General features: G+C 39.4%; 1 protein-coding gene across 1 annotated transcript; it reads left to right on the top strand.

Moving 5' to 3' along the window:
• The first annotated feature begins 3,021 nt into the window (after positions 1–3,021).
• On the top strand, positions 3,022–18,148 carry LOC135704087 (protein RER1). Its single transcript, XM_065225518.1, has 4 exons — positions 3,022–3,729; positions 3,794–3,995; positions 4,060–4,277; positions 17,660–18,148. Exons 1-4 carry the CDS (start codon positions 3,664–3,666, stop codon positions 17,732–17,734), a joined length of 561 nt encoding a protein of 186 aa, XP_065081590.1. The 5' UTR covers positions 3,022–3,663; the 3' UTR covers positions 17,735–18,148.
• The last annotated feature ends 3,459 nt before the right edge of the window (positions 18,149–21,607 follow it).

Below are 21,607 nucleotides of genomic sequence, written 5' to 3'. Positions count from 1 at the left end.
CACAAAACTAGACCAACTAATTTCTATTTTTGTATGAAACGCACAAATGTTGGCTACTTTTCTCGAGGTTCTAGAAGAAAAAATCTCAAAATAATGTTTCATTTCAAAGTTCGAGTGGTAGTAAACGTCATTTTATCTGCTCGAATGATGTGGGTAATTGTTGAATGTTTGGTATTTTTGCGATTTACAGGGAAACTGTCATTAAGTGTGCAGGAACCACCCATTTTCAGCATCAATAAGGTGATCCAAGAGACATTTCTCAGTGGAACTGACAACTAGTGCTGTGAATGCGATAAATTAGCAATAATTGAAGAACGTTCTCGAATAACAAAAGACGATGCAAAGAAAATAAAGTCCAAAGTCAAATTTCAACAGCTGTTCTGTTTCATCATCCCTTCGCTTAGCCACACACAAAAAAACAAAAATTGTACCAGTAAAAATATTGACCTTTCAATTTAAAAGTATCAAAAATGTCGTTATAGCTACGAAGATATTTAATTTAACAATGTAATTTTCAATTCAAAAACGAATGTTTTGATTTTATCTTGTAGTTTTAAAAGCTCAAATTTTCAAATCGAAAATTGACGAATCTACGCTACGGTCGGCCAGCAGATGGAAATGATGTGAAAATGATAATGACGTTTTGCTAGCTGTCAAATCGTATGGAATATTTTTTAGTACATCACAGGATCGATCATTTCCTTTTCAACGGAAGCAGCCAAACAACCACATCCGCAACTGAATTGATCATCAAATGGGGGGAAAAATCTGTATGACGAAAACCAGTGCAATTACCTCTTGACGTGACAAATTCGAACAGTTAAAAATGACAGCACCAAAGCAATCTAACAGAAGATAAATGGAACGTAAAAAAATACCATTAGACATCTATCATTTCTACATCTACTGCTTCTTCTTTCTCCAGCCGAACAGCTTGTGTCATCCCCATCCCACCCATTCTTGCCAGTCAGTACGATTGCGTGTTTGGCTTTAGGCAGACACGCTGGCAAATGAATTACCGCAGCCGGTTTTTTGTATCCTCCTTCTCCCTCCGTCCAAAGACTGGCATGACACACTAATAGCGAATTTGTTTATTATTCAGTTCCAACCTGGATCGGGTATCAAGATTGGGTCTGCTTGTTTTCTGACAAACGTCAGTTTGATCGTTTGTTTTTAAAACTTAACTCAGGTTGAGGTTCGCACTGACAAAATGTTCGGTTTCACACTATAAGGGATGCTGAGGCCGAAACTGTCATCACTAGGTTGAGCACGGCAACCTGCTAATATTACGCACGTAGACTTTTTTCTCCTAACCTCTGAGCTATTTCTGGACAAGTGTCCGTTTTGTACACGTTTAGTTCGCTGGAGGCGCAAAATTTCAGGATCATACAAATTACTCATGAACAAAAGGCCCGCTCTTCGGTGAAGGTGGTGGTAGGTGAACAGAGCTGCTAATGACAATTTAATTACGAACCCATCGAAGAAATGTTCTGAGCGTTCAGCCATTCGAAGGCATTTGAAATCGAATTCAGTAACGAGCTAAAGTTGCAAATGACCGTAGGGCTAAGTTCTTTCCCTTGATCGAGAGAAGAATAAAACCGGTCTCTTGATCCGTGTTCGTTGCGTGACGGAATGAAGAATCGGCCACCCACAAATAGTCGGTACTTTAAGGAAGGCGCCATTATTCAATCTAAACAACGATTATGCATACCTAGCTCAGCGTTTGCCTCTTTATCCAATGTAGGATTGGGCGATCTTGGATCGATCTTTGGAAGATCGATCTTTTTCATTCCGATTTCCAATTTTTCGGATCGATTCTTTGTCCATGAAAAGATCGAAAAAAATCGATCTCTTCTTCCGATCTTTTCGATCTTAAAAAAAATAAGGTTTTAAATTTTGTAACAACAATGACGTCACTATTTGTGTTCCCGATATTAACGAATACAGCAACCTCCCTCCTGTGCTCATTGCTCCTTACCGTCACGACAATATTTAATTGAATATTATATAGGAAATAATTTCTTGGGCTACCGTACGTAAGCCCGAAAGTGAGGATAAGCACTTGAAAATGGGATTACGAAAGTGTTTGAGCTGTCAGAAAGGTCACTTAAAATAAAAACCAGAAGATCGATCTACCAAAGATCGATTCTTTGGTTCCGATTTAATCAGTGGATCGATTCTAGAACCAAATATAAGATCGATCCGTCAAGATCAATCTTTCTCTGAAGATCGCCCAATCCTACACGAAACGAAAATCAATTATTTTATTCATGTGTTTCACTTATACATTTTTGCCAAAAGATCAGCCTTATACATTCCATAAGGCAAACCAAATAGGTCCTACAAGAATGCATAAATGGTATGTGTGACCGCTTATACATTTCATTTGACACATGAGCTTCATTAACTTTTTGCAAGGCGTCTGCTTATTAGTTGACTTATACATTTTATGAATAATCAGCAAAAGAAATTTGCCAAAAGGTATAAGAAAATTTCTATCCGTGTAATCCAATGATGGAAGACATCTACCTCAATCTGACTGCCACGGCAGTGGGTACCGCGCTTTTTTTTTTGCTGGCGCTTTTGCTGGCAGTTGTGCTGTCTGTGTCACTTTTGACACCTGTTCTGATACAAATTGCTGTCTTTTACTATAGTACCGGGTGCACCAGGTACACTAAAAAAAACAGCTAGGTGAACAAAAAAAATAATCGCGTGAAGGAGGTCCTTACCCTAATAAACAAATACCATATACAAACTGTACCCCGGATGGGTAAACTATCTCACAAATGGTTTGGATGATACCCCGAACACGTCGTTAAGCTCTCTTTTATGGTTATTTTTATTAGGGTACCCTTTCGGTCCATGGTTCAACGATGAATAAAAAAGTGGTTAAATTTTAATCAGCGATAAGAATAAAACTTTCCGTGTAGGCTAGTAGACATACAACCATTTTTATACCAGTCCATCAGATCCTGTCAAACGACTCAACGTTTGACAGATTGACGTGGTTCACGACGGACGGTCGTCGGGTGCTTGCGAAAAGTTGAGTCGAGTGATTTTTTTTTCTTCTGAAGCGAAAAATTTCTGCAATCGACGAAGAAAGATTGCCACAAAGATTGGGAGCTGTCATCAGGAGAATTGACTGAAGCGGATCCTCGTCGTCGTGTTGAAAACGGACAACACCCCCCACAGGACGGGAATCGGTGCATCTGTTTTCAGCAGTAGCAGCGGTGTAATTATCTGCTCTCGCTCAATTATTCATCCATCAATCGCGCGGCGACGACGACCTCGTCCAACTCTCGATTACCCGGAGTAGAATCATTACAGTGTCCGAGTGTCTAGAAGAAATAGGAAGAAAGGGTTCCTCGCGAGTTACGGGGAGAGGAAGAGGGTCAAGTGTCAGTTCCTTTTAAAGGGGTTTTCCAAGTGCTGGTTTTTTGGTTGAAAGAAGAAGGAGGAGGACGACGAAAGGGGTGAAGTGCGTGCGGTTTGTTCTGTGCGGGAGGGGAGGAACTTTGATTTTCACCCAGTCTAGGACGTAGAGGTAGAGGGAGAGTTTGCTTATTGGATTAGAAGAAGAAATTTTCGCGTGTCAGCTGGAAAAACGATTCTGTTGACTTTGCAGCGCGCTGGCGACACATTGGAGGCAATCAAAACAATATCATGATGAACGAGGAAACGGCCCCTAGTAGGAATGTGGTGTCACAATTCTTCAAACGGATTTCGCAGGTTTGTTACAAGGGGGAATAAATTGCTTGGACGGAACGGGCTAATCTCAATCCGATGCTTGCAGCTATACCAGCTTCAGTTGGACCGATGGACGCCACACACCAGGCTCCGGTGGGCCGGAGCAATCGTTCTAGTACTTCTCTTCATGCTACGAGTATTCACCAAACAGGGTTGGTACATTGTCACGTACGCCCTCGGGATCTACCACCTGAATCTGTTTATTGCGTTCCTCACGCCGAAGATCGATCCGGCCTTGGACCTGGACGGTATGCCTTTCGGCTGGCTCCGCGTAAGACGACTATTGAATGATGATTTTGTTTTTCGTTGTAGACGACCAGGGCCCTGAGCTGCCCACCAAAGCGAACGAAGAATTCCGGCCGTTCATCCGACGGTTACCGGAGTTCAAGTTCTGGTATGCCATCAGCAAGAGTACGGTCATCGGGATCATCTGTACCTTCTTCGAGGTGTTCAACGTCCCGGTGTTCTGGCCGATATTGGTCATGTACTTCATTACGCTGTTCTGCATCACCATGAAGCGGCAGATTAGGGTAAGTTCAGGCAGATGAAAGTATGTGTCCTCTGTAATCGGTTTATGATGGCACTTGTCTGGCTAATTGCTCTATGGTCATTATTTGCAAACTCAGTCTGTCAGCGGGGGGTTGCCTGCGATGTTTGAAAAATGAGTGAACCAGTGATCCTGATGAAATGCAGTCAAAAACCATATGGGTCTCAATAGGGAATCGAACGAAACTAATTATGCTGTTGGATACTGTTCCAACATGTAGACGTAGTTGAACGGGCAATTTATCGGCTTGAAATACGAGATCTCATTCATCAATTCAAACGGGTGGATGGAGTATTAAATTCGCAGTATTTGCACTACCGACATCTGTTGGAAAACGTTTATCTAAGCCACGAACACGAGTGCAAAATGTATGAGTTGGTTCGTGTCTGATCTATTCTGGACAAGTTATTTTTATCTAGATGAAAAGTTTCTATGGTTTTGACAGATGGGACTACACTCAAAAAGTTTATCACATATCTAAAGCGAACCCCACACGTTTCAATACATTGACGTGAAGGGGAATTATTGACAGTAATATTGATGATGTGAATACAGAAATATTGTCAATACCGATGTATTGACGTCAATATAGAATGTATTGACAATACGATTATTGTTAATAAAAGCAATCGTGTAGGGTCCACTTAATGGATGAAAACCATGTGAATTTCACATAGCATTTGATCACATAGCTAAAAATCCCACCAAAAAATCACATGAATATTATGAGGCCGATGAAATTCATATGAAAAATCATATAAAATTAACGTGATCGCATAAATGTTATGGTGAAATTCAGATGAATTCTATTAATTTTGTTTATGGATGAAAAATCATTTGCGTTTCCAATGGAAGCTACATGAAAACTATAGGCGAATCCATTAGAAATTATGCGATCGTTAAGGGAACCACCAAAAGAGTGATGAGGGCTTAAATTTCGCCGTGAAGCATACACTCAGAATAGTTTTCACGTAAATGCTACGTGAAAACGTACGTAGATTTTTTCCATCATACTTTTCACATAAGAGCTACGTGATTTTCATGTAGGGGTACTCATTTCATGAAGCTTAACCGTCACTGTATTATCACATAGAAGTTACGTGATTTGGTCAGTGACATTCATTGGACGATTCTAGTATCAATATTTTGAAACTGTTTATACAAATATTTCCTTAATATGTAGATACAATATTTATTGTATTCATAGTAGTATAATTTAATAATATTTCTTTAATTTATTCAGATATTCTAAATACATCACATCAGATTTTTAAATATTCTATACGCAGCACAAACAATCTGGACGATCATGGAGATGGGCCAAGATACTTTTTTCCTTAGAGGACGAAACTGATGGACAGCTTGACATCATTCTGTTGAGCACGATGAAACAGACAGGTTAATTTTCGTTAAAGAGAATAAAATAATCCATCATGTTATTCTTACATCTTACCGCTACCGAATACCAAACAAAAGCACATTATGATCCCGTCATGATTTGCAGCGCTCTGAGTGTACTTTCCACTCTTTTTTAGATGTGGAAATCACATAAGCTTTACGTGAAACGCTCATTGGCTCAGTGTTATGGGAAAATCACGTACATTTCATTGATTATGTAGGTGTGTTAAAAAGGAACTCCTTGCTATCATCATACACATGGCATATTTTGTATTCTGTATCGATTTTGGAGTGATCCGGCTGGTGCTTCCACATATTTTTGTTAAGAAAAGTGAAAAATTATAAAACCCCCAACGGTTATGATCTTCCGGATTTTTAATATGGTGTTATTTGAGCTGTAAAACCGTTCAAATATGTGAAAAATAATAAAATAAGACCCCTCCTGATGGAAATATGCAAGATACGCATACGCATGGCAATATGCGTTAATTTGAGATGTAAAATTGTAATTTTGTATTTTAATAACGGTTTTTTTTTTTCTGTTGGGTACCTTACCAATGCGACCATTTATTTGATCTATTGTAGTATATTCCCCGGTTTTTTTGTTAACCTTATTAGGGTGAAAAACTACTATTAGAAGTAACCATCAACGCCTAACTTTAGGTATATTCCCAGCAAGGAATTATGTGTCGTATGAAACGCACTACCTTACTAGGAGATGAACACCATATTTCAAAGGGCTGTAGTAGTCCCTTATCAAAGAACTTTACCCTTCTGTTAAGAAGTGCTGCACAGTTGCACAATAAATGTTCGGAGGTTTCTGTTTCCTCGTTACAAAACCGACAAATATCATCATCAACTTTTTTAATTAGTCTTAGATGATATTTGGCTGGACAGTGCCCTGTAATTAGTCCTATGTAAGTACATAGGTCTTTCTTTGAGAAGCTAAGGAGTTTTTGTGTGTTTGATGCATTTGGCATCACAAACTTTCTTGATTGTCAGGCTGTGATAGTATTATTCCAATTACAATCTATCATCATCTTTGTCCAGTTCCTTAATTCCATCTTGATGGAGCTTGGAGAGACCCCACAGAATGGTTCAGGTCCTAGAAATTGTTTAGATGATCCTTGCCTGGCTAGTTCATCAGCCTTTTCATTACCTTCTACTCCACAGTGTCCTGGCACCCAGTAGAGATTTACTGTATTGTTATTAGACAACTGTTGAAGTAACTGAATGCATTCCCATACTGACTTGGAAGTACATGTAAATGATTTTAAAGCATTCAAAGCTGCTTGGCTATCAGAAAAAATGCATAGATTTTCATGTTTATATTTTCGCTTTAAACACACAATAGTACAGTCTAGAATGGCTTGAATTTCAGCCTGAAAAACGGTTGGCCATCCACCCATAGAAACTGAAATATTAACACCAGGACCTGTCACACCAGCTCCCACTTTATCATTTTGTTTTGATCCATCAGTAAAGAATACAACTGATCTTGGGGGGATTTGTGGTCCTCCCGCACGCCAGAGAGAGCGGTCTGGTTGTACCACATTGAACAGTCGACTAAAATTGAATTTTGTCTCCATGCAATCATTACTGACTGTAACTAATGGATTGATTCGTATTTGTTTTAATATATGTTGGTGTCCCTTAATGTTCCCTTCAAACAAGGTTTTAGTTCGCTTAAGTCTTAGTGCGCTCTTTTCAGCATCTAATTGCACACATTGGTGTAGTGGAAGAAGATTTAGTATCGCATCTAAGGCTTTCGTAGGTGTGCTACGCATCGCGTCTGTTGTAGATACCGTAGCCAGTCTTTGCAATTTTTCTAGTTTGTTTATTGCACACTTTTCCTTAGTTTTTGGTCACCATACTAATGAGGCATATGTAATTCTGGGTCGTATTATAGCCGTGTATATCCAATGGATCATTGCTGGCCTTAGTCCCCATTTATTTCCAAAGGTTCTTTTACTTATCCATAGAGCATTTGTTGCTTTACCTATGATTTGGTTTAAGTGTTGGTTCCAGTTAAGTTTATAATCAATTGTAACTCCTAGATATTTGACTTCAGGTGAAAGTTTCATTGATGTCCTTTTCATGAGTTATTTTTATGTTTCTTCTTTTTGTGAATGGGATAATATGTGTTTTTTGAGGATTTATGCTCAATCCTTCTGACTTGCACCACGCAATGGTGTAATTTATGGCTTGTTGCATCCTGTTTGTAATGACATCGTCATATTTTCCCCGAACCATTATTACAATATCATCTGCAAACCCAATTATCTCAAAACCCTGAAAATCGTTTACTTCGCGTATGAAGTGACACAAAAACACTTTGAATGTAACAACTCAAGGCGGGAGTAGCCGTCAACAATGCTGATGATGGTACAGCACGCAACAACCACCCTACTGCTTTCTCTCTGAGATGATCACGTTGGTCATGACGAGAGGAGCAACATAATAGTTGGGTAAAGAAGAACTGCATTATAACACACCATCGACTGGAAATGCTCTCGCAACGTGGGGCTTTAGGTAGTGATGAAAACATCGCTAGAACTATTCCACAGCCGCAGTCAGTTTATGAGCAAAAAGAGGAACGCACATTTTTGCCTGTAGTTTTGGAGACATACTTCAAGTCTCCGCGTACATCGTACGGGTTAGGCAAAAATGTGCGTCTAAAGGGTGTCCACGATGAAATTGCCACACACAAAATTGATTCGCAAAATTCGAGTTTTCATCCGATTGCCATCAAATTTTCAGGGATTGAGAAATAACTATTGAACTTCATTTAACCATTTTACTCGTATTTTATTTACAGTCCATACGCAAATGCCCGCACCTTGGCCTTAACCCCGGCCATAATATTCTGCACAACCTGTGAATCAACCGTTTTTTGCATGTAAACCCATACTTTCTTCAGTTCCTCGACTGTCTTCACTACCTTAGGTCGTTTAAGAAGGTGCTGCTTCATAATCGCCCAGTACTTCTCGATGGGGCGGAGCTCCGGAGTGTTGGGAGGGTTGAACATTTTCGGCACGAAATTGACCTTATTGTCCGCATACCACTTCAGCACGTCCTTGGAGTAGTGGCATGAGGCCAAATCCGGCCAGAAGATTGTTGGGACGTTGTGGGCCTTCAGGAGAGGAAGCAGCCGCTTCTGGAGGCACTCTTTTATGTACACCTGTCCGTTCATCGTGTCCTGGGTCACGAAAGGTGCACTCCGCTTCCCGCACGTGCAGATGGCTTGCCAAACCAGGAATTTCTTCGCAAATTTGGACATCTTCTGAGTGCGGACATGCTCCGGAACGCTGAACTTATCGTTGGCCGTGAAAAACAGGTTGCCGGGGATCTGTTTGAAATCGGCCTTCACATATGTTTCGTCGTCCATGATGCAGCATTCAACTTTCGTCAGCATGTTGAGGTACAACTTCCTGGCACGGGTTTTGGCGGACTTGTTCTGCTTCTCGTCGCGATTAGGGGCCTTTTGTACCTTGAACGTTCGAAGCCCAGCCTTAGTTTTGGCCTTCTGGACAAAACTTCGGCTTAGGTGCAGCTTCTTAGCCACATCCCTAACGGAGGCGTTCGGATTTCGGTTGAAGGCCCCAACTACGCGGTTGTGATTTTTGGTGTTGTACGGAATACTTTTTCCTTCACTTCTGGGCTTCCGATCGGTGGTCAACCGTTCCTCGAACCGCTTAATCACTCGCGACACCATGGAATTCGCGATTCCCAACGTTTTAGCGATGGAACGATGCGAGAGATCCTTGTTCTCGTGATGAATGCGCAAGATTTTATCAAGCACGAGCTGTTCTTTCGACTCCATTTCCGCGAGTTTTGATAACAGGACTTTAAAACTTGCAGGATGTAAATAATGCACTATGAACTAAATCCACCCAAATTTTCATTAAATTCTACCCAACGGTTAAAAAGTTAGAGCAATTTCATAGTGTGGCAATTTCATCGTGGACACCCTTTATCTTTAAAAACTGTCGCATTAATGGCCTTTCGCTCATTTTCAACTTCTATTCAATTTTCATACTGCCGTACTCTAACGGAACTATCCACCTACCCGCTTCTAAAGATCATTCTCTAGCTAATAAATCATCACACTAAAAGCTTCATGTTAGCATTTCCAACCAACCCTGTGATTCTAGATTTGTTAGTAAATCGTCTACTACTAATGACCACAGAAGTGGAGACAAAACACCCCCTTGTGGGCATCCTTTAACAGCTCTTACTGAAATAGATGAGCTACCGAGCTCAGCCGAAATTTCACGTTTTGAAAGCATTTCACTAATCCAGCTTATGATACGCTTTGACATTGTCTTTGCCATAGAAGTGTGTGATGCGTTGTCAAATGCTCCCTCAATATCGAGAAATGTTGCAAGCAAAATTTCTTTTGATTCAAACGATTTTTCAATTTTTGAAACAAGTGTGTGTAACGCTGTTATAGTTGATTTTCCTGATTGATAAGCAAACTGATGGCTGCTCAAAGGATTATTTTTCAAAAAATTTGATTTTATGTGTTGATCTATAAGCTTTTCCATGATTTTTAGCATTACGGATGATAAGCTTATTGGCCTAAACGATTTAGGTGAAGTCTTATCTTTCTTGTTAGCTTTCGGAATAAATACAACACGTACTTTTCGCCATGATGACGGTATATACCCAAGAATAAGACTTGCTTTAAACATATTAGTAAGAGATGAAGTAAGTATCCCATTACTTTTTTGAAGAAAGGCAGGAAATATTCCATCCCTGCCAGGAGATTTGAATGGTTCAAATGCATTTATGGCCCATTCTACCTTAGAACTAGTAAACATTTCATCAGCTATGTTTTTTTTCCATCATATGTAGATGTTAATAAACCAGCATTTGACCTATTTATGTTAGATTCATCCTGAGCATTTATCTTGGGTTTGATTTGATCAGTATTGTCCTGTAAGGTTGGTAAATTGTTTTTGCTTATAAGTACTGAACATGGGAAATGCCTTTGCATCATTACTTCCAGTGTTTCAGTTCCATCGTTTCCCCTTTTGAGAGTTACCATTTGAATGATCTTTGGAAAGGACTTTTTGCAGTCTTGCAACTACAGGAGTGTTTTCAATGTTTTCACAAGTACGCCTCCAGTCCATTCTTTTTGATCTTATTTCTTTATTATATTCGGTTAGGGCACTTCTATATTGATCCCATTGCATTGTATTTTTTGCTTTATTGAACAATTTTCGTGCTTTCTTTCTTAGTTTTTGTAAGCGTTTGTTCCACCAAGATACGTCTCTATCATTTGAACGCTCAGTAACTGGACAACTAGCATAAAATGCCTGTTGAATTAAGCTTGATACTTGCACCGAAGCATCTTCTAGTTCCTGAATTGTAGTAAAGCTACCTACAGGAATTCGACCTTCTTGTGTTAAATTTGTACAATATAAATCCCAGTTAGTTTTCCTGGGATTCCGAAAAATTTCTTTTTTCAATTCGTTTGCCTGATATTCGAACAATATTTGTCTGTGGTCAGACAAGGATATTTCATCCGATACATGCCAATCTTTAATGTTTTCTGATAAGCTGGCACCACATAGAGTCAGATCAAGAACTTCTTTTCTAATTGAATTAATAAAGGTTGGTTCACAGCCTTTGTTGCAAATATCAATATTGTTATTAATAATAAATTCTAAAAGGAACTCACCCCGATTATTGACATCAGTGCTACTCCATACTGTATGGTGTGCATTCGCATCACAACCGATAATAAACGGTTTGTTGTTCCTTTTACAATAAAAGATAAAGTCTTTAACATCAGCTGGAGGAATCTCCTCGTCATCTCCAGGAAAGTAAGCGGAAGCCACATACATTTCCTTCATTCCACGCGAAGTTGGAACCTCCATTGAAATTGCAACAATATCTCTTTTGATATATTCCGTTATTGGTAAGAAATTAGTTTTGCCATTGACGAGAATGGCTGCTCTTGGTGCTAGCTGATTTTTGTCGTATATCAACTTACCTGACTGTGTAGGTATTCCCAATACTCTACAGTTATTCGTCCATGGCTCCTGAATAAAAGCAACATCCAGTTGGCTTTGAATGAACTTTTTACAAAGTACAGCTGTAGCTCCCTTTGCATGATGCAAGTTTATTTGAATAAATTTGATATTGCTGTTGTTGTTGTTTTGACTATTGTTTCCATAGCCATTCCTGTTATTCGTACTATTGTCTAGGCAGTTGTTGTTGTTGATAATAATTTTATTTGCGATATTATTGTTCATTTTGTGTTCGGTAGAGTATCGCTTTTCTGGGGTGCTCAGTGTGGTTTTGCGATCACCCAAATTTTTCATGTAATTTAAAATGTACTTATTTGTATGTAAATTGTTTGTTTTGTGACCCTTGTTTAGACCAGTTTTGGAGTGTGGTACTGTATGATGGGTTCTAGGAGAGTTGTAAGCATTTTGTTTGGACCCCACAGAACCTTTAGATCCTGGAGGTTGTTGAAACGTGTTCTGTGGTCCTTGTACGGTGTTGCTGGTTCCTTAGGGAATTTCTAGGGGAATTTTAATAATTCCACTAGCTCCCGGTAAGCACAGTACTTTGGAATCTGAACTACTCTTCATACTTCCAGTACTCTTATGCTGTTCTAGAGGGATTTTCAGCTGCTCATCCTCCTTGCCCCCATTCAGACCATCGCCATCCTGTTCTTCTGTTTTATCCTTAGTTTTATCCTGTTTATCATTAGTATTTCCATCTAGTCTTTTATCGGTTATTTGTTCACCCCGGTTTTCAGTAGCCTGGATTTGTGACTTATTTTTCTGCATATTCTTGCGTCGGAAAGGAGATGTTCCAAACTTGTAATCAAGAAGGAATTCACACTTCTTGATAGTGTTCAGTGAGACTCCATCCACATTAAAAACTAATTCAACATGTAGGTGATTGATGGTGTTTCTTTCCAAGATTCTCCATTCATCAGTATTTAACCCTTCCTTTTGACTCTCAAGGAGTGCTAGAATATCATCAGTAGAGTCTTCAGCACTCACAGGAAAAAAACCAATAATAATTTCAGGACGAGGAATATTTTTTTCATCCACAGCAGTAAGTTCTATTTCTCCCAAGATGGTAATGGTAGAAATTACGCTTTTCAGCCAGTCAGCTGTTTCCTGATTTTTGCAGACGAGAACTAGATACCTCGTCCTAAAAACACATTGTCCAAATTTAGGCTTGACCTTCTTCTTCCGTTGCTGCACAACTTTTGTAAGGATAGCCTTGCGTATGGCTACCAACTGTTGTGTGGATAATTCAACGTTAGGGTAGTTTTCCGGAATGATTCCTAGCTTAACACTATTCACCACATCACGATAAAGAGGTCTAGTATCTTTCCGTGTATTTTCAACACGTTCAGAGCGATCCTTCTGATTGACAATCAATCGATTTTGAACCGAGGCCTTTCCCAGATCAGGGCGGTTTGAACCAGGCTTCGGTTCCGAAAACTTACAATGGATTTTGCTTGGACGAGGATTACCTCCACTACTACTTGAACAACTAAGTTCAGCACTACGCGATCTTTTTTGAAGATCAGGATTCGGTGTCTGCATAGGAATTCGAGCGAGACGATAAGCTTCTTCTATATTCTTTCCGTTGATTATCATTCGCTTATAGCGTTTCCTAGCAGCACCACTTAACTTCGTATGCTTACCGTTTCCCGAGTCGTTTCCCAATGAACTTGATTGCTCAGTAGAATCAGTCTCAGTAGCAATTGCAGGTGGATTTTTGGGGAAAGTATTAGTTGTTGATATTTATCCCATCTTCGAAGTCGTCGTCGTCTTCAAAACCGTCGCCGTCTCCAATCGGAGTATCCAAAATAGACAAAGAGCAAGAAGGAATATCCTCTATCGAACTGCTTTCCATAATTGCCTCTTCTCTATCAACCTCCATCTGCATCGTATTGATGTTAAGTTCACTCATGTTTTTGCTGAAAGCATAAAAACAAGTTATGTGAGTTGGCTCATTACTTGACTAGCCTATTGGTCCCAAGCAAATCAATTAACGTACCTCATTATAGTATAAATTCCAGTACTACACTATGTTTGTTTTGATTCGCTATATGAAAGTTTGACAGATAAAATGAGGGGTTCGTGGATTTTCCTATGTTTCGAGGGGTGCATCGATTAGCTTGGGACCGAAGATAGTACCAGAGCTGAGCCAAAAAGTTGAGCTCGTTTCTTCGGGACCTTCTGGTCTTAGAGTTACCTCTATGATATAAGGCTGTGTTATGAATTTTCACTTAAATTTTACAAATGGAAAATTTTCAAATAAACCTGCTATTCCAGCAGACTTATTTCTAAAAGACAAGGAATCAACTTTGACAGACGCTTTCTCGAAAATTGGCCGAACAATAACAAAGGGATTTTCGAACATCTTAATTTATTTTCGAAGCGTCAAATTTAAGTAAAAAATTTCCAAATGGAACAAAACCTAAACAATTGAAAGGTATCAAGCTTCTCAAGTTTCGCGAGTTCGTCGGAGAATATTTTAAGGCTCTGAACCATTTAAAATCAAAATTTAACTTATTGTCTGTCAGAAGTAACCACGCTTGGATAGCAGGGTTAATCGATAATTTTCCATCTGCCAAATTTTAGCCAAAAGTTAAAATAATCCTTCAAATGGTTCAGAGCCTTAGTTGGCGAAAAGCGGTAGCGGATCTAGGGGCAAGTGTTCCACCCTAGCGATCTTGGTTTAGGTGGCGAACTCTCAGTTTAGCGCCCCTTCCCCTGACTCTCCGTTTTACGATGTCCTCATTACATTCCATAAGAGTAGCATCAACAATCAATACGAAACTAACGATTTTAAATTGGCTCACCACTTTAGTAGCCTATTGGTCCCAAGCAAACGATTAACGTACCCTATTCTAGTTGAAATTCTATTACTACACTGTGTTTGTTTTGATTCGCTATGAAAGTTTGACAGATAACATCAGGGGTGTGTGGATTCATGCAGAACATGCAGGGGTGAGTGAAATAGCTTGGGACTGCTTGGGACCGTTGTTCTGGTACTGAGTGAACCAAAAATAATAATGATTTTCTTCGGGACCCAGTGGTCTTAGAGTTACCTCTATGGTAGCATAAAAGAGAAAGAGACATCGCAGCAAATTCTCACTATTACCTATACCTGTTTTTCCTGACCTGAATTATTCAGCACAGAAATGCCACGTAGGAGAAATTAAAGCCCTACAGTAAAAGTATGGACGACTGTCACCACAAAACTGAAAAAAAAGCTGTTCCAATCGAGCAAAGCGGTGCATTTTGACGGTACGATTGGAACAACTTTTGACAGACGTTCATACGCTTTAGAGGAAATGGCTCTAATGTTGGCCTACACTGTGAAAAATCTTCACGTCCGATTGACGTGAAAACATAGGTGGTTTTCGTCCTCCCTATTTTCACGTAACTTTACCGGAGTTGCACGTAGCCGATCAAAATTCAGTTTTAATTATCTACGTGATTAGTCAGGTTAATAAGACCTGATTTCCACGTACTGCTTACGTGAAATCGGGGTGAAAACTACTGGACATCTGGTAACTTTTACGTGACATTCCGTTTTGTTTAAAATGCTTTTCATGTAGTAATGTGTACGTGAATTATTAATGAGAATAATGGGAAGTATATATAGAAGCAGTCAATATTATGCAATTTTATCGGGAAGATATCAATTTCACGTGTATAAATTAATACCTGTTTACAGACTCAAAATGCTGATGGCACCGTCTGAAATTATAAAACTTGAAAAAGCCTACATATAATAATAAATAAATTAATGTAAAAGAATCTAATTACCGTCCAACATTTGCAGCAAGCGCTGAGGAATTTTGAATCTTTGAGGAGTTCTTCCACCACAAACGTTTGTGTCTTCCACCACGGTCGGTGACGCCATATTGATTTTTTTTTTGCGTACCTGAAAATCACGTAAATCTCGTTTCATCGAATTTCCAAACACACAAATACACTAAAACTGTTTAAGTGAATATATGGTAAATTTCACAAACATTTTTAGTTAGCCGGCGCCGGTGGTGTAGTGGTAAGCGTGACTGCTTTCTAACACCCCGATGGGTTTGGGTTCAATCCCAGCCGAGGTCGGTGGGATTTTTCTGAGGCATAAAAATCTCTGGTCACGTCTTCCTTCGGAAGGGAAGTAAAGCCGTTGGTCCCGGCCCTTGTGTATGTGTGTTGAATGGGTGCAATATCCTACGCAGGTGTGGAAGCTGCCTTCCTGCACATTCGATTGCCGTCAATGGATGGCAATCGATGTCCGTCGGTGATTGGCACTAGATTGCGGAACAGAGACCGACGTTAAATAAAGGAAAAAAAAAAAAACATTTTTAGTGGACATGACATGTAATGCAGGTTAAAGCTACAAACGTCACGTAACATTTGAGATTTGAAGATTTTTTAGAGTGTATGGAGCTAAGATTGGGCCCATTGCTAAAAATTTGCTAATTATCAATTTTATCTAGATGAACGCGTCATTGGGACGGTACTAATGGATATTTTTGGTTGCTATTGAAAATTTAGTCGATTGCTGAATTTATGGGTCAAAATTATGGACACTTAGGCCGACATTACATACATTTCCCTTATATATAAAATCTTCATGAAGATTGACGAGATGTCTCCACCACTAATTTTAAAATTTGCGGGCAAGGGAAAGTGTTCAATATTTAAGATTTATAAAATTGAGTTTTCCCTGAAGTTCAGGGACCTTCTTAGAAGCCAAGGCCAATTCTTAAAAGTTAAGAGAATATCATTTGACTTAAGAGAACTTTGTGGAAGCTAGAAGAAGAGAACTTCTTAAACGTAAATGAATCGTTATAGATTTTCAAGAAACATCTTCGAATTAGAATCTTAGAAAACTTTAATAACTCTCAAACCTACGTCTGATACTGAAGAATGCAGAAACCATCACAACTCCGTAAAAAACCCCAACTCTTTTTATTCTGAAAATATTTTGAATTGAAATGAGGTATTTTTTTATGTTAGGGGCTTAAGAGAAGCTCAGTGAACTTCATAAAACTTCAAAGATTTTTTTAGAAGTTCAGCAAGTTTTGTGGAAGTTCAGAGAAGTTTGTAGAACTTAATTAAAACTTGCTGAAAATAAGCGAACTTGAGATAAATTTTGCGAATGTTGCGGAAATTCGGGCAACTTCGTTGAAGTTCAGGATAATTTTTAAAACTTCAGGGAATTTGTACATGTTTAGGGGACATTGTAGACATTCAGGATGGAGTAGGTCATTCTACATTCATGGTTTATGGGTGAGATAGGATTGCAAATGATTAATTTTCATGATTATTGAGGGTGGCATTATTTCTCTACAAAAATCCTCCCTGTCAAGTTAATTTCCTCCAAAATTTACATTATAGAGCAGTTCCACACCAAATAATGACGAATCGATCTGATTCGACCATCTCCGATTTGTCTCTTTTGTTAATAAATCGCTTGGATTAACATTTCTCGGTGCGGTTGTGTTGATTTTGATAGCCAACATAACCTGTTACAAATTTCAGAAAATTGCTTTCCTTAGTTGTAGCAATTGAAAGAGAAAATTCTAGTTAGAGCTGGAATTAGGGCGAAACAACTTTTGTAAACAATGACTTCTCTCGATGATTTCTAGAAAGCCAAGACTCGCTCACTCAAATCAACGTCACCATCGGGTAGGGGAAGACTTCCCCTTCCCGTTGGATATGTTGGTTTGCGTGGGCGTGCCTTGAGTTTCGAGAAATCATCTAGAGAAGTCGTTGTTTACAAAAGCTATTACGCCCTAATTCCAGCTCTATCAAGAATTAGGTCCTTGTGCATGCTCACTGTTGAATTACAATATAGCAATTAAGACACCTTGATAATTCTTATGCAGCTATATAACGACTACTAAATGCAAAACCACATCCTCTAATGTTTCACCACTTTCATCTCTTCTCTTCCGCCATCCAGCACATGATCAAGTACCGGTACCTGCCGTTCACCCACAGTAAGCCCCGCTACCAGGCGGTACCGACGGAAAAGTGACAATTAAAAGCACAAACCTTGCCATCATCATCCGTTTCTTCGTCTTCGTCGTCGTCGTCGTCCGCTTCATCGGAGGTTGCCATTTCGGCGTCTGCCGTGTCGGTACCATCAGCAACAGTAGCAGCAGCAGCAGCTTCATCCGGTCCCTCCACCACGCCGGTCCTGGTACCGTTGATTACGACCGTCTAATAGGAAAACAACAACAGTGGCGTGGCAACATGAAAACTTGGAAAAAGTCTAGGGCCTGCGGATGGATTCGCGGTGGATTTCTTGTTTGAATTCATGATCAAGTTAATTTTTTTTTTCATTCGAGCGCACTACCCCAATTTACCAAAAAAAAAATGAAAGGGCTTATGATTTGGTTCGATTTTGCATAGTTGCTTCGATTATAGGTTGTTTTTCAGTTTACTGTGACGAAAGAGAAAAAGGAGATGAAAACAAAAGTGGTAGAGCTATTCGAAATACGGGAATAGACTCTCAAAGGGCATTGATTTGTGCTTACATCGCAAACATTAACAACAAAACAGATTTTATAACAGTTTTTGAAAGTAAAAATTCGAAAATTTCAACTACCAAAACAAATTCTTAGTTTGGCTCAATCGTGGTCTCCAAACGCTGTTTAGAGTGAAGTTTATTTTCGTGTTCTGGCGATGCGAAATCGCAGACGCACTTCAGCAATAGTAATTATTATTATTATTATAATTTACCCCTCCTATTTCTGTAGTTGATTAATGCTAGGTGAATGTTGATTTAGTTTATTTTTTATTATTTTGTATTTAAGGGCACTTTCTGTTTCCTTTTGCCTTCCTATTCAGTTGCTCTAGAGTACCAGGCGTTCTCTGTACATGTTTTTCTTTTCCTTCTAGCTAGAGCCGTAATTGTTTATATAGTAAGCAATGTTTGGAATTACTGCTAGCAGTAGATAATGCCAACAACAGATTCCGTTAAATTCACCGTCAGCCGAGTTTTTCTTATCGAATCGAGAAGGAAAAGACTTAACAGAAGACGGGGTTTAGTTAAAAGTTGTGTTTCGTGTTTTGTCGTATGTGGACTACTATGAATAACTGAACCGGGATAGGAACGAGATAGTTGCGCAGAACAAGCGAAATTAATTTGGAAACATAAATGAAAACGAAAACACAATGAAAGGAACGCAAAGCAACAGGAAACAAAATATAAAACAAAACAATTCAGAAGTCTTATAAGTACACTATGAGGATAACATTATTCTTTAGCATGAGGACAAACAAAAATATACACAGGAAGTAAACCGTGGAAACCAGCATTGTAATAAGAAAACAAACCTTGGATAACCAAATAAATATCAACAAAAAAAAATCCGTGTTCAGTGTGATTTTCGATGACAAACCGCTACCAAAAGAATGAACGCTTATTTCAGCCCGAATCCGTTTCGAACCGATTGGGGAACCACGTTCGCACCATGTCCGTTTGATTCTACAGATTATATATTATATTTTTTTTGGTTTACACCCAACCCTCTTTCTTCAAATGAAACCAAGCTTGAGTGTGCGACATGTGCCATTTGGGTGGTTCAAAATATAGATTTTGTTCCAGCAACCAAAAAAAAAATCCTTTGCAGTTTATATGGGAAATACAAGGCTTTCACCGTCCTAGCCCTTCGCCATAATGATATATCTTGATAGAGCTGGAATTGGGGTGTAACAGCTTTTGTAAACAATGACTTCTTTCGATGATTTCTAGAAAGTCAAGGCTAGCAAAAGCAAATCTACATCACCATCGGGTAGAGAAAGACTTCCCCTACCCGATGGTTATGTTGGTTTGCGTGGGCGTGCCTTGAATTCCTATAAATCATCGAGAGCAGTCATTGTTTACAAAACTGTTACGCCCAAATTCGAGCTCTATCTAGATATGGAAAATGTTGCTCTTATGTGAAATTTTATCAGCTTTGGTGAATACCTGTTTTTGATTAGACTTCAAGATAATTAGTTATTAATTAATTTCGGAGCCGATAACGTTCTGATATGATTAACACTAGACATACCGGTAACAAAATACTAACGCGGAATACCAGGTTCACGAATCACTCGGTCCTAGGTTTCACAACCAATTTTCATAAATATTTCTCCAATGTCTCACCCATGTTATCTAGGGTTGTCCAAATTTCAGCGCTTCGTGAGCGAGACAAGTCCCTAAATAATACTCCATATTTTATTATAATTTTTTTTTTTTGCGTTCATTTATAAGGCCCCCTTGCCTATTAGGCATTGCCTGGGCCGATGAGCATTATTAACAATTAGAACCCTTCCCGCTTTTATTTTTCAAATAAAACGTATTATTCCCTATTTGATAAGTTGCATTATTATCATCTAAACGATCTGTTTGCTGACCAGTCTTCTGGGTGCACTGATCAGCACGAACTTTCTTTTTTCGTTCTCCTTGTGTTTCGACAGCCGGCGTTTGTTGGTATTTTCAATTTGATCCTTTGTTGCGTTTGATGAGCTGGTGCTAGAATTTTCGTCGTTGCTTTCAACGTTTGAAGAGGTATGATCCTCGTTGTTTCGCAGTTGTTCTTCTGCTGAGAACCCGGTGAAAGCAGCAGATGATTGACCCGATGTCGTTGGCTGCTTTGGTTCGATATCAATCGACGGGAAATCAGCGAGACTGAATACCCCCTCGGTTGGTGGAGCTGCTGGAGCGCTGCTATTGTTCGATGTGGCTACATCTAAACATTTCTGTTTGGGATGTGCTGCGTGGCCACAATGGCGGCACGTTTTTGGTTGCTTGTCGTACGTTACCAACGGTGTTTCGTTGTCGACCGTGATGTACGATGGAATGGTGCTTTCAAGTCGCATTCGCAAAACTCGAACACCGCTCAGGAATCCTGGGAAGTAGTGCTTCCATTTCTCATGTCGACTGGAAATCACTGTCCCGTACTTTGACATGTGGTTCATAATAGTGGCTTGTGGCCATGCCAGAGGAAGGTCATGCACTCGAACGGTCACTGCTTCACAATCCACATATATCGGGATTTTGAACTCACTCTTCGCACTGAGAATCGCGTGTTTATAGTTGTGCGCCTTTTCATAGCGCAAGGCCACTTCATTGTCTATCATCTCAATAAAAACACAATTTCGGACGTTATGAAACTGAATGCATCTAACGTCCGAATATTGAAGCCTTATATTGTTCTCGAAGAATTTTTGCACTTTTCCCGCATTGGGACGAACTGGAAGGACACTGAAGTCAACAACAAGTGTGTTTTTACGAACTACACTCATTTTCGCTACAATATTTCACCAAGTTAAGCAGAGCAGAAAGAGCACACGTCCGATGAATACGAGTAATGGCTGTCGAATGTATTTTGTAATAATAGGTATGCCTAATTATACTGAAATCGTCATAAAGCTCTTCTATAAATTTTACATGGGCCTCGTGCGGACCGATTTGAATTTGGAAGAAAATACATCTTTTGAACATCCATAGAACCATAGAGGTAACTCTAAGACCACTGGGTCCCGAAGAAAATCATTATTATTTTTGGCTCACTCAGTACCAGAACAACGGTCCCAAGCAGTCCCAAGCTATTTAACTCACCCCTGCATGTTCTGCATGAATCCACACACCCCTGATGTTATCTGTCAAACTTTCATAGCGAATCAAAACAAACATAGTGTAGTAATAGAATTTCAACTAGAATAGGGTACGTTAATCGTTTGCTTGGGACCAATAGGCTACTAAAGTGGTGAGCCAATTTAAAATCGTTAGTTTCGTATTGATTGTTGATAGAACTCTGTTTGAGATCTCGCAGCTACCACTAATGCATACAAGCACCCAAGCATGCCGATTAGAGTGATGCAAATTTTGAAATTTTCGCTCCACAATACTTAAACG

Source organism: Ochlerotatus camptorhynchus, unplaced genomic scaffold (assembly GCF_037179485.1).
Source record: "Ochlerotatus camptorhynchus isolate MF236.1 unplaced genomic scaffold, CSIRO-AGI_Acam_v1.1 ptg000021l, whole genome shotgun sequence".
NCBI classification, from domain to species: domain Eukaryota; kingdom Metazoa; phylum Arthropoda; class Insecta; order Diptera; family Culicidae; genus Ochlerotatus; species Ochlerotatus camptorhynchus.
The sequence above is the reverse complement of the archived record's forward strand: the minus strand, read 5'-3'. Positions and strand labels throughout refer to the sequence as shown.

Excerpts from the sequence above, each read along its gene's own strand:
- LOC135704087 (XM_065225518.1), top strand. The coding sequence starts at position 3,664 with ATGATGAACGAGGAAACGGCCCCTAGTAGGAATGTGGTGTCACAATTC. Across the intron at positions 3,730-3,793 it reads TCTTCAAACGGATTTCGCAG|CTATACCAGCTTCAGTTGGA; the intron begins GTTTGTTACAAG and ends CGATGCTTGCAG. Across the intron at positions 3,996-4,059 it reads TCCGGCCTTGGACCTGGACG|ACGACCAGGGCCCTGAGCTG; the intron begins GTATGCCTTTCG and ends TTTTCGTTGTAG.